Genomic DNA, 12,421 nt, shown 5'->3' with positions numbered 1-12,421 from the left:
TATATTTAATGGCTAAATAACTGGAAACATAAAGTTTTTGTTTTTTTTTTTGTTTTTTTTTTGGCGAGGCTTGCTCACATTGTGAGCCAAATGTAATAAAAAAATAAAAAAATAAATAAAAAAAACAGGCTAGATTTGTAGCAGACTAAAATATATATTTATTGGTCAGACATGTAGCAAATAAAAACCTATTTTAACTCACTACCCATTGGTCTTCTAGACTTCTGTTTCATACCAATTACAATTTCTGTGATAGTATCGCTAGAGAAAATGAACGCATTTTTAATTAAACTATAGCAGATATCGTTGCCAAGGTAACAAGCCCTCAAATATGTTGAGTGTCTAAACTGAAGTTCAGATCACTCACCTAGAGAAATTGAAAACTAGACCTGCCAGTACTGTCAATAATAGTAAATCTGACAGATATATCCAGGTCATATTTCACCCTGAAATCATATAAATATATTTGCTTAAATACAATACTTTCGCATCATTTTATATCACAAAACTCTTATAATGTCACAATGCAAATCATCATATTGTCTTAAACTATGCTTCATATTATTTTCAGGGTTAACTGTGGTTTAAATGGGCATGTTTATGATATTCCTGAGTTTATGACTACACAATTACATCACGACATCACAATATTACAGTAATACATTTTACTGATATGTCAAGTATTTAGGAATCACTGTGAAGCATTTGTTCTTCTGAGAAAAACTTTGTACAGGTTTTAAAAGTTCACAAAGCTCTAGTTGACTGACCGCTCAAATTTGGTTGTGTAATGACTGAACTGTGATCTGAGGGTCACTTTATCCATTCATGTGGACACAAAGAAGCATTCCCCAGGATTCCCATCAATGGGACTTTAAAAGAGTCCATTTCTATAGAAGTGTTGTTTCTCTTTGACCTCCTCACCATTTGACATCATGCCGGCTTGGCGTGCCGACACTGAGCTGATGTCTGAGGTCACAACAAATAAAAAGTTATGCAATATATGACATTAACAACATCCCACTCACAACTGTGGTGGCTATGTTTGGGGATGGCAATCTATCCCATCAATCAAACTGTCCATCTCACAATCTCTCGTTCTTTCTCATTTTCACTTTTTGTGCACACAATCTAATAGATGGAATGATCCTTTTTGGATTATATGTACTCTGTATAATAGAATATATTTTCCGCCACTCTTCTTCCTTTAAACAGAACCCCTACTGAGTGCCGCCAAGCTTCCCTCCTCTTGATAGTGCACTGTTTCCCCGGGGAGCCTCCTTCAGTCGCCCACCGCCCCATGACCTCAACGCTGGTGCTCTAGGAGGGGGCGCTAATCACATCTGCCCAGTGACAGCAACCATTCAGCACTGGCGCTTTAAGAGCCCGGCACCCAGCAGCCTTTTCTGTGACGTTTCAATGTTTTCAATCTCTCCCCCACCCTTCGCTTTCCCACTGTCATATCGCGGATTTTCACCCTGCGTCGAAAAAAATTAAACTCAGAATTGTTTAAACCAAAACCTTGCTTTGTCGCTTGTCCGACAAGTGCTGTGGGCTGGGTTTAACCCATCACAGCGAGCTGTAAGCTTGGCTTTAAACCAAGGTAACCACTGATTATGGTCTGTATGGATGTGTATACAGTATATCGCAAATTGGAGGGTTGGATGGTAGTGTACCTCCCAACAGAGACTTCACAGTCAGCTTGTTTACCTGAGGTTAGCATATTATTGCATGGCGTGCAATGAAGAAATCTGTCTTATTCCTTTAAAACCGGAGGGTTGCATTCTTCGGGGGTCCCTGATCAATTAGTTGAGACTCTTTCTGTTGGCTGTTCGGTTTTGCCCTATTAGAGATTTTTGCTTTAATTCACGTCTGCTATATCTCTTCCTTTACAGTGTCGAAGGGCAAAATCGAGGATGAGGAATCTTCTTAGCAAATCTTACTTCAGCTTCTACAGAATCCACTAAAATTGGATGCCATGGGGCTGTTTGAAGCATCTTTTGTGGCCTTGTGCCTGATTGGCTGGGGAAATCGAGCTGAAATCCCATTCATCACCTACACTCAATAGCACTACAGCAGCCTCTAGCTGGCAGGCCAGGTAGGGTGCCGAGCCGCACAATGTGGAGGGATTAGCTCCAACACTGCGGGGACCAGGCCTCTCGCTGCAGGCTAGCTGGGAGATGGGGGCCGGACTGGCCAAGGTCACCGTCTCCTATCTGGAGGAGAGTGGTAGCGGACCTTGGGAAGCGTTGGCGCTGCCTCTCATCGCCAGGCTCGGCTCACCACACAGCAGGTGCAAGTCAACGAGATAATGCTGCTGCTAGCTTTTGTGTTCTTTCAACATTTTCCATCTTGCTTTTAATGCTTTTTTCTGGAAAAAAAACGAAGTTAGGAAGAATAACGGGCAGTGATTTTAATTTCTTTATATATTTTGTCAAAGCGCAACACTTTCGGGAAATGATTCAGTAGAAACAGTAAGTGGTTTATTAAAGTTCCAGTACATCCATAATGACAGTATGATATATGGATGGACTAGAGATTTCAAATTAAATTAATGAATGCGCAGAAAATATATATATATATATATATATATATATATATATATATATATATATTTAATTCTTTCTTTCTTTTAGTTTTTTGAGCAGTCTGTAGGAATAAATAGGATGCAAATGGATAATGTTCATCGTCTTTAATACAGCGTATGATTACAACAGTGGCGATAAAACATTTATTTATTTATTTATTTGCCCAGAGATGTGCCACTGGCCTTGACATTGTGTATTTTTGTTTTGTTGAGCTTTTTTTAAAGAGAACCGAAAAAGGGGATAGCTTGTCAAAATTAGTGCAAAAGTGAGACAACAGCAAAACCAAGTGATGAAAAACTTGCGAAGGCTTCTTATGTTGTGAGGCAAGCGTGAACTTTTTTCTTCGCTGAGCCATGCACAAGTTGTCATGACGACAGGGATGTTCCGCTGATGAAGTCTTACTCCTTGTTGTCCAATCATATTGTGGAACTGAAACTGCAGCATGAACAGGAGCGGACGCACCTACTCCAGACACACAATGCTGAGAAGGACAGCCTGGTCCAGGACCACCAGCGGGAAATCGATAGTTTGGACAAACAGGCGAGGGCCACCATGGTCCAGCACCAAACGCAAACCCAGGAGTGGAGGAAGCGCAATGCTCAGGTAGGGGGTCTCATCCTTTCTGCCGCTTTATGTCACTTTTTTGTTTTGCTCATTTGGACAATGTTCAAATTGATGCCTGTTTTACACTGTATATTTGATTATATTATCCTATTTTTCTATGTTATATTACATAGCATATCGCTTTCAAAGTACTTTAAAAAAATAGTATTTCGCATAATTTTACGCAACATTCCTTTCATGTTTTAGTGTATGGTACAGAAAATAAACAACATTATTGCCTACATTTTTACTAAAACTTTTCAACTTTTCACTGTGGGATTTCATTGAAAATGTATTGAAAAAAATTGGCTGAAACCACAAGCTGCTGGATGAAAAAGGTACATTTCCCAGCCTATTGTAGCTGTGGCCTTTTATTTTAAACCAAAGGGTTCATTCGTCTTGTCTTGGGATGTTTATATTGAGGTTAGTAGTATCTGCACCACTATTGAGTTTTATCCCTGCAGTGTAGGAAGCATTTATCTGCTAGTAAGAGCTATCCTCTAATATACTGCAACAAGCGTATGTCATTTAGAGGGTATTAATGAGCTGTTTAGCCATAAAACCTCCATTTTGGTCATCAGCGGGTTTCTGGTGCCTATTGTGCCAAATGCCCTGTCCGTCGCTTCCCTCTCTAGCCTGGCTATCGTAAGATCCCTGTGGGAAGCCGTTTGAAAGGCTAGCCCCCAACTGTGGATTCACTGGACTCGTCAAACCCCAAGATTAAACGTAAATTGTCAGCATGGCTAAACCATATTTATTGGCTGCTAGCAAAATAAACCAGTTCAGAGATGTTGATGCCGCAGAGGACACATTGCTCTACAAGTAATATTATATTAGTGAAAATGTATGGTAATATTTGTTTATAATATAAGTCTACGTATGAATTGATATATATATATATATATATATATATATATATATATATATATATATATATATATATATATATATATATAAAAATATAGTATGTGTGTTTTTTTCTGCTTTGAGTGAAAGTTATTTTCATGTATTAGTTACTTCCACTTGACGTGTCAATGATAAATTATTAGACCAGTGATTATCAATAGTTAAACAATTTTTTTTTATATTTTACAGAAAAAACCCAATAATAAATAAATACTACTAAAAGCTTAAAAAGTAAGCTGTCAATAAATCAATGTGTATTACCATGTAAAATCATGACAACATCAAACAAAACTCAATGTTGTTGAGTATTCTTGTCTCAAAGCCCTTCATGTACTGAGAAGTTAGCTGCCACTTAAAGATAGAAGTTTGTGGTTTGGCTGATCGGTTTGTTTTCTGCAATTCATTGATGCAGTTTTGGCCAATAGTACATCAAACACCCAAAACATCTCCTTTATAAGTAACCCCCTCCCAGACACTAAGAGTGAAACACTCATGGACTGGAGAAAATTGAGGTTAGTAGTATCTGCACCACTACTGAGTTTTATCCCTGCAGTGTAGGAAGCGTTTATCTGCTAATAAGAGATTCCAGCAAATATGTTCAAGAATATCACCAGGTAAAGAACTCATTAAAGCTAAAGCTATTTATAAAGCACTTGAACATTTGTTTGTTTAGTTGTTTGTTTTTACCTCAACCTTTAGAGACCCAAGTACTTAAACGGATAGTGTACCCCACCACCCACCCACCCAAACAATACCTGTTAGATTTCCTATAGGATGTGGCACACATCAGTTCATTTGTTGTAATCAGCTCAGTAACGTTACTAATAAGCAGCAACTCTGCAGTGCCGACTCTGATAGAATGTGTGCTTTTGTGGCATCATAGGAGCTACAGAAAGCATTACAAAAAGCTATTTGAAAACGAGTGTTATGACCACAAACCCGAAAGCAAGAGCTGAATGCAAGTTATTATATAAAGTTAGTTTTATTTTGAAGTGCAAAAATTCTGTACAGTTTTCTTAATTTCTTCACTGTCATGCAGCATAGCTTGACGATACACCTGCAGGAAACAAAAAAACTGAAAGCTATACATTTCTGTCCTCAAAAAATAAAGTGAAGTTGGTGTGCTTTATAAGTGATCCAAATTCCGAGCACCTGGAAAGTGTTTACTGTGAACTGAGTCGTGACATTACAGAGTAACACTGAAACAGACATGTGATGTAGTTCACAGTACATGTCCATGCCACTAATGTCATTGGTTGTGATATTATGTGCTTGAAAAGCATATGAAACAAAATCATGACCTCCGTTTCACAACTGTCAAGGAAACTGAGGAACAAACATCATTAACTCAAAACAATCTGCAAAGGCAAGTTTTAAGTATCATCCTGGGAAGAGTTTCCAAAGTGTATTGGATGCTTTTTGTAGATTTATTGGAAGATGTCCAGTCACAGTGTCAATAGACAGTGACCATATTGAATGACTCTGACATGTTGGGATATTTAAATAGATATTTGTAATTTTCACACCTTAAAGGGTAAGTTCACCCAGAAATCTAAATTATGTCATTAATGACTCACCCTCATGTCGTTCCAAACCCATAAGACCTCCGTTTATCTCCGGAACACAGTTTAAGATATTTTAGATTTAGTCCGAGAGCTTTCTGTCCCTCCATTGAAAGTGTGTGTACGGTATACTGTCCATATCCAGAAAGGTATAAAAACATAATCAAAGTAGTCCATGTGGCATCAGAGGGTCCGTTAGAATTTTTTGTAGCATCGAAAATACATTTTGGTCCAAAAATAGCAAAAACTACCACTTTATGCAGCATTGTCTTCTCTTCCTGGTCTGTTGTGAGACCGTTCAAAACACGGCTGTTTAGTGATATCTGGTTCGCGAATGAATCATTCAATGTAACCGGATCTTCTTGAACCAGTTCACCAAATCGAACTGAAACCGGTTCTTTCGGACAGTTCGATTCATTAAACCGGTTGAAGAAAATGATTCAGCAGATCTTTTGCGATCGACATAATGAAGTCATTTGCGATGATTGCCCTTGATTCAAGCCTTTGCTCATAACATTAGCACAGAATCAGTTCAGAATCAATCACCAAAAAAAAAAAAAAAATGTTCGTTTCAAACGATTCAGTTCGATTTAGTGAACTGGTTCAAGAAGATCTGATTACATCGAATGATTAGTTCGCGAACTGGATATCACTAAACTGCAATGTTTTGAACGGTCTCACAACATACCCGGAAAAGAAGACAATGCTGAATAAAGTGGTAGGTTTTGCTATTTTTGGACCAAAATCTATTTTCGATGCTTCAAAATATTCTAACTGACCCTCTGATGTCACATGGACTACTTTGATGATGTTTTTATAACCTTTCTGGACATGGACAATTTACCGTGCACACAGTTTCAATGGAGGGACTGAGAGCTCTAGGACTTAATCTAAAATATCTTAAACTGTGTTCCGAAGATGAATGGAGGTCTTACGGGTTTGGAATGACATTAGGGTGAGTTATTAATGACATCATTTAGATTTTTGGGTGAACTAACCCTTTAAGACCTTAAGCCCCAAGGAACAGGAAATATAACAATATTTATATTGTAACTAAAACTATATTATGTTATAACTATATTATATGATAACTACCCCATAGTAGTGAATAATACACCAATGTACAATAATGTTCTGTTTATTATAGTCTGCTGCTTTCCCACTTGAGCTCTTTAAAGTCTGATTTTGATTTGGCTGTCAATGTCAAGTCAAGATACCTTTATTTATATATCACTTTAAACAAAAAAGATTGTGTCAAAGCAAATTAACAAAATTAATTAGGAAAACAGTTTGTCAATAATGCAAAATGATAGTTAAAGGCGGTTCACCATTGAATTCAGTGAAGTGTCATCATTCAGCTCAGTTCAGTTTAAATAGTGTCTGTGCATTCATTTGCAATCAAGTCAACGATATCACTGTAGATGAAGTGACCACAACTAAGCAAGCCAGAGGTCGACAGCGGCAAGGAACCGAAACTCCATCGGTGACAGAATGGAGAAAAAACCTTGGGAGAAACCAGGCTCAGTTGGGGGCAAGTTCTCCTCTGACCAGACGAAACCAGTAGTTCAATTCCAGGCTGCAGCAAAGTCAGATTGTGCAGAAGAATCATCTGTTTCCTGTGGTCTTGTCCTGGTGGTCCTCTGAGACAAGGTCTTTACAGGGGATCTGTATCTGGGGCTCTAGTTGTCCTGGTCTCCGCTGTCTTTCAGGGCAGTAGATGTCCTTTCTAGGTGCTGATCCACCATCTGGTCTGGATACGTACTGGATCCGGGTGACTGAAGTGACCCTCTGGTCTGGATACAGACTGGATCTGGTGGCCACGGTGACCTCGGAATAAGAGAGAAACAGACTAATATTAGCGTAGATGCCATTCTTCTAATGATGTAGCAAGTACATCGGGTGTTATGTGAAGTGTTCCCGGTTCCGGTTTACCTAATTAATGCAGCCTAAAAATCCTTTAACGGATATGGATATTAGAAGCATATTAGTATGTTATGTGTATGCCAGGTTAAAGAGATGGGTCTTTAATCTAGATTTAAACTACAAGAGTGTGTCTGCCTCTTGAACAATGTTAGGTAGGTTATTCCAGAGTTTAGGTGCCAAATAGGAAAAGGATCTGCCGCCCGCAGTTGATTTTGATATTCTAGGTATTATCAAATTGCCTGAGTTTTGAGAACACAGCGGACGTGGAGGAATGTAATGTAACAAGAGCTCTTTCAAATACTGAGGTGCAATGAGCAAGATTTAAAAATCTATATAAATGTCTTTATTTTTAAGCAGCTGAAAAATAAAATCTTCTGATTGTGATTTTAGCAATATCCTTTCTCTGTGGCAATAATTACTAGTGTAAATAATTACTATTGTCATATAGGTTCACTGACCACTTGCCCCATATGTTGTTGGTCAACAAAAACAGGATGATCCAGTGACGGTAATCCATCAGAAATCCTGGAATCATTCAGAAGACATGCTTTGGTAAGCTGGCAGTGTGAATGGACATCCTTCACACACAAAGAAGATGAGCAATTCAGACTAATGTCTTGATGTGGTCAGGACATCATGAGCGTGCGAGATGAGCAAATGACTTGTGCATTTTTCACAGCACAGTGAGCTTTTGTTCCAGGTCGCGGTTACTTGTTTTCGCTCAGTACCATTGGTTTGTCATGCCCCATTCTGTAACCCAAGTTACACAGTGTCAGCGTGTGTTTTCCTGTTAGCTGAAGGAAATCACAGCACATCTGGTTTTACAGACACCATTGGAGATTTCAAGTTTGTCTACACATCCCAGTAAAATCTAAATTCAGTTTCCATTCAGTGGTCCATTAAATTTAGCGTGGCTGTGGTGGGCTGCATCGATCTGAAGTAAGCTGATGAGGGAGTTAAAATCCCCTCGTCTCTGGACTGGAGTCTGTGTATTAGTTTCCTTAGACTCTGCCGCCCCCCGGGTTCCTGTTTTCTTTAGTCTGTTTGAGGATGAAAAGACCAGAGCATCAGGATGGTTCTCAGTAAATATAGTTGCCTGCAGCACAGTAAACCAATACACAGCAGACTCCAGAGACCACATGCACTTTAATGCCCACTCCACACGTTTACAACAGGCGGGTGCTTGTGCTCTTCATAACTATCATTATGGTCAGAATTTACACTTTTATTTATCTTCACTGCTGGAATGTTAATGTTATTGACAGTTGAGCTGTAATTCATCCCGTTTAACAAGGATTGATCTTAATTGATCTGTAATTCAGTTCTGTAGTTACATCTATAATAACACTTTTGACCCTGTACCTCTACACTTTAAACCTAACCATAAGACCAAACCTGTCCCCAACATAAGAAGCAAAAATGTTTTGTAATTCAACATGAACACAGTAGATACACTGTATCTAACAATTCATTATTTTATTATTAAGTCCAAAGTGTTTAGAGACACCTAATTTAAAGTGGGACCCTTTATTGTACATATTTTGAGTAATTTAAGACATTATTAAATATTTGCATGTTGTGTGTTTTGTCAAAATATTAATTGAAATATGGCATGATGTAGACATTTTGTACTACTGTATTTTTTTTTATTATTATTTAAAATACCTGTCAAAAAATTCATAAATTATATGAACATGTATTTTATATTTTCTCTGATTCCACAAAAACTTTTTAATTTAATAAAATTTAATTGCATTCAGAACAGTATGGTAAATATACATATAAAACAAACTACACTTTATAAACAACATTTATTATAAAGCTAAACAAATTTCTTTAAAGTGAAACTGAAACAAATATGGTAACACTTTATAATAACTGCACACTATTAATCATTAATTAAGCATTAGTAGACAGATTATTCATAATTTATAAAGCATTATACACAGTTTTTCACACACAGTTTATAAATACAGATATAAATGCTTTATTCTTGATTTAAAAGCATATCTATAATGTGTTTAATAATTGTATTTTCATACTTTATTCATGATCAGTTTATCATTTCTCAATGAAGTATAGCATTATTTACAAATCAGTTATTTAGGAGTTGCCAGTGATTCATAAGATCACAATAAATGTAGTAAATTCAGGTAGTTATAAAGCATTTAGTAGTGGTCAGTTAACTATTTATGTGAGCTCATCTAAAGTGAGTCTAGTTATGCCTTGTAAAGCATTTATAAAGGATATTTAAAGGCTCAGTTATCTTCTAAACAAAAAACGGAAACAAACACCACACAGTGATACAAAACATAGAAATATTAACAGCCTTTAAATCTCATTTGTAAAAGCTTTACAAGGCATTAATAGTCCTCACTTTAGATGAGCTCACAAAAATAGTTAGCTAACAACTACATATGTTTTATAACTACCTGAATTAACCGTGAATTACAGTAGAAATACATGTTCATAAACCATTTATTAACACTATAAGTAACTATTACTATATGTCTGAATAAAAATATTTATGAATGCACATTTAAATAGTTTATTAATCATTTACTTACAATTTCTAAGTGATCTTATGAACCATTGACAACTCCTTAATAACTGGTGTGTGAATAATGCTATACTTAATTTAGAAATGATAAATTGATAATTAATAAAGTATGAAAAAAAAACAATTATTAAACACATTATAGATATGCTTTTCAGGTATAAAGCATTTATATCTGTATTTATAAACTGCTTATAAATGTCTATTAATGCTTTATAAATGATGAATTAACTGTTTCCTACTGCTTAACTAATGATTAATAGCATGCAGTTATTATAAAGTGTTACCACAAATATATAATTTTCATGCATTTGTAGTTATGTATGATGTCTATAGAATGTTTTTTTTTTTTTTTTAATTGTTGCATATTTCATTTGATTTGATCTCCAGACAGATGTTAATGTCTCAGACACTTACAAAACAGAGTCATTTAATTTCATTTAGACACACTGTATGAACAACAGATGCTTCATTCTGCCATTCAAATCCACTATTACGTTTCCTGGCAATTTTTTTTTCTCTCTCTCTCTCTCTCGCTCTCTCTCTCTCTCTCTCTCTCTCTCAGAAAATGTAGCATTGAGTTCAAACAGCATGGGAGAACATCTAAAATCCATGGAGTATAGCATCATACTGCTCTGATCGGAAAATTAATGATGCTGTCAAACTTTCAAAGAATTTGATTCCCCAGTAAGAGATTAGAACACAGAAAATGAAGGCGGACATGGCATAGGAGATCAGGCCTGCTTTCTGATGTGCCAAAAACTACAGGCTTGTTGATGGTGGTCACGTTGTCTCTTGCACCAGCAGGGGGTTTGGATTCAGTCGTTCGGGTTGTCATTCCACCCAAGCAATCTCAGAGCTGTAATCTAGGCAAAGGGTGGCTGCTTTGCAGAAGCTCAAATGGAGCACATTTTTTAAAGATTTGGTTTTGTAATTCCCACACTCCCGTTTGTGTTATTTCATAGTTTTTACGACTGGACGCTTATCAATAACTGGATATCCATAATTTCACATCCACATTTCAGGAATATGGCTGACACAAAGGCCTGTTTGCCAAACCACGGCTGTTTTTAAGCAGTCATTTAATACCATTGTCTTGATTTCAGCTGCGCTTTTCAACTCTGGAAAACACAAAACAGCACCATCATGAATCCGTCCATCCAGCTGTGATGGGTCATTGAAGATGGGCTCCAGCAGACTGGCTCTCAGTACCAGATGGGCCCTCGATGATGAAAAGAGTTTTAATCTCTGGCCAGACATCACTGAAGCAGATCACGCACAGACGCTTTTCACTAGGCTTCACGTTGAACACTTAAAGACATGCAAATGCATTTCAGCTGAAGATTTGGATCACACCATCCGTCTTTCATCTAGAATGGGGCTGTGGTCCTTGAAAATGCTAATTGAGGAACATGCCACACATATAATAGCTCAGAAATCACCATAAGAGCAGGGACCGACATACTCGTTTTTTATTCATGCCTGTCCTGTTTCCCTGAGAAATGCTCTCGGGATAGCTCACTAACAAATGTTTTACAAAACCTTGGTTAGATGACACTTGATCTTTACAGTACACACTGCCAGTGAATATGGTTTTCACTTTCCAAATGTTGAATCTCATTCTGTACATAGAATTCTGCTAATGACAAAAACTTTTCAATCCTCTCAGTGTGTACAGCTAGCTGTTTATATAGCGAAGCAGTTTGGTTATGATGAAGTCACATTGACAGTGGTTAAATCACCAATTTGGATTCAGTTGGTTTTGAGAAGATATTTCTAATGGACTGCTGTATCCAGTTTTATCAGTTGGATCACATGAGCTTTACTATCTGTACTCCCATTGGTATTCACAGCAGCTGGTCATTTGTTTAAACTGTGTAAAAGTTTAAAACCATCTCTTGCGCTGAAGTTGTATAGGCTTCTCTCTTTGAAAATGAATGTCTTCTGACTTCTACTTGTTTGGCCATTACTCATCAGTGTAAACGCCCTTTAAGGCATGGTGATGACATGAACACTTTAAAAAATATAAACATTTTAAATCGGGTTTTCACAACAATGCCATATAATAAATAGTTTTCGATTCCCAACAAATCATCAGTGAAAAAGCTTAAAATAACCTTTTTTTTTTTTTTTTTTTTTTTTGTGAAATAAGGTGAAATACTAAAATAACAACAATTTTCCAATATAAAGTACCTTTTGTGAAATGGAAAGATTCCATGGATGTTAAAGGTTCTTCATGGAACCACAGATACCAATAAAGAAACTTTATTAACTGGAGCAACGCT

At 36.9% G+C, this 12,421-nt stretch overlaps 1 protein-coding gene across 1 annotated transcript in view; it reads left to right on the top strand.

Moving 5' to 3' along the window:
• The window catches only part of LOC127956971 (centrosomal protein of 112 kDa-like), a 143,050-nt gene that overhangs the window by 39,198 nt on the left and 91,431 nt on the right, over nucleotides 1-12,421 (top strand). Inside the window, exon 8 of the mRNA XM_052555306.1 lies at nucleotides 2,982-3,188. Within this exon, the coding sequence (XP_052411266.1) occupies nucleotides 2,982-3,188 (207 nt within the window). The remainder of the gene's footprint in view (nucleotides 1-2,981; nucleotides 3,189-12,421) is intronic.

This window comes from Carassius gibelio, chromosome A3, assembly GCF_023724105.1.
Source record: "Carassius gibelio isolate Cgi1373 ecotype wild population from Czech Republic chromosome A3, carGib1.2-hapl.c, whole genome shotgun sequence".
Lineage (NCBI taxonomy): Eukaryota > Metazoa > Chordata > Actinopteri > Cypriniformes > Cyprinidae > Carassius > Carassius gibelio.
Note: the sequence above shows the minus strand (reverse complement) of the source record. Positions and strands in the feature narration are given on the sequence as shown.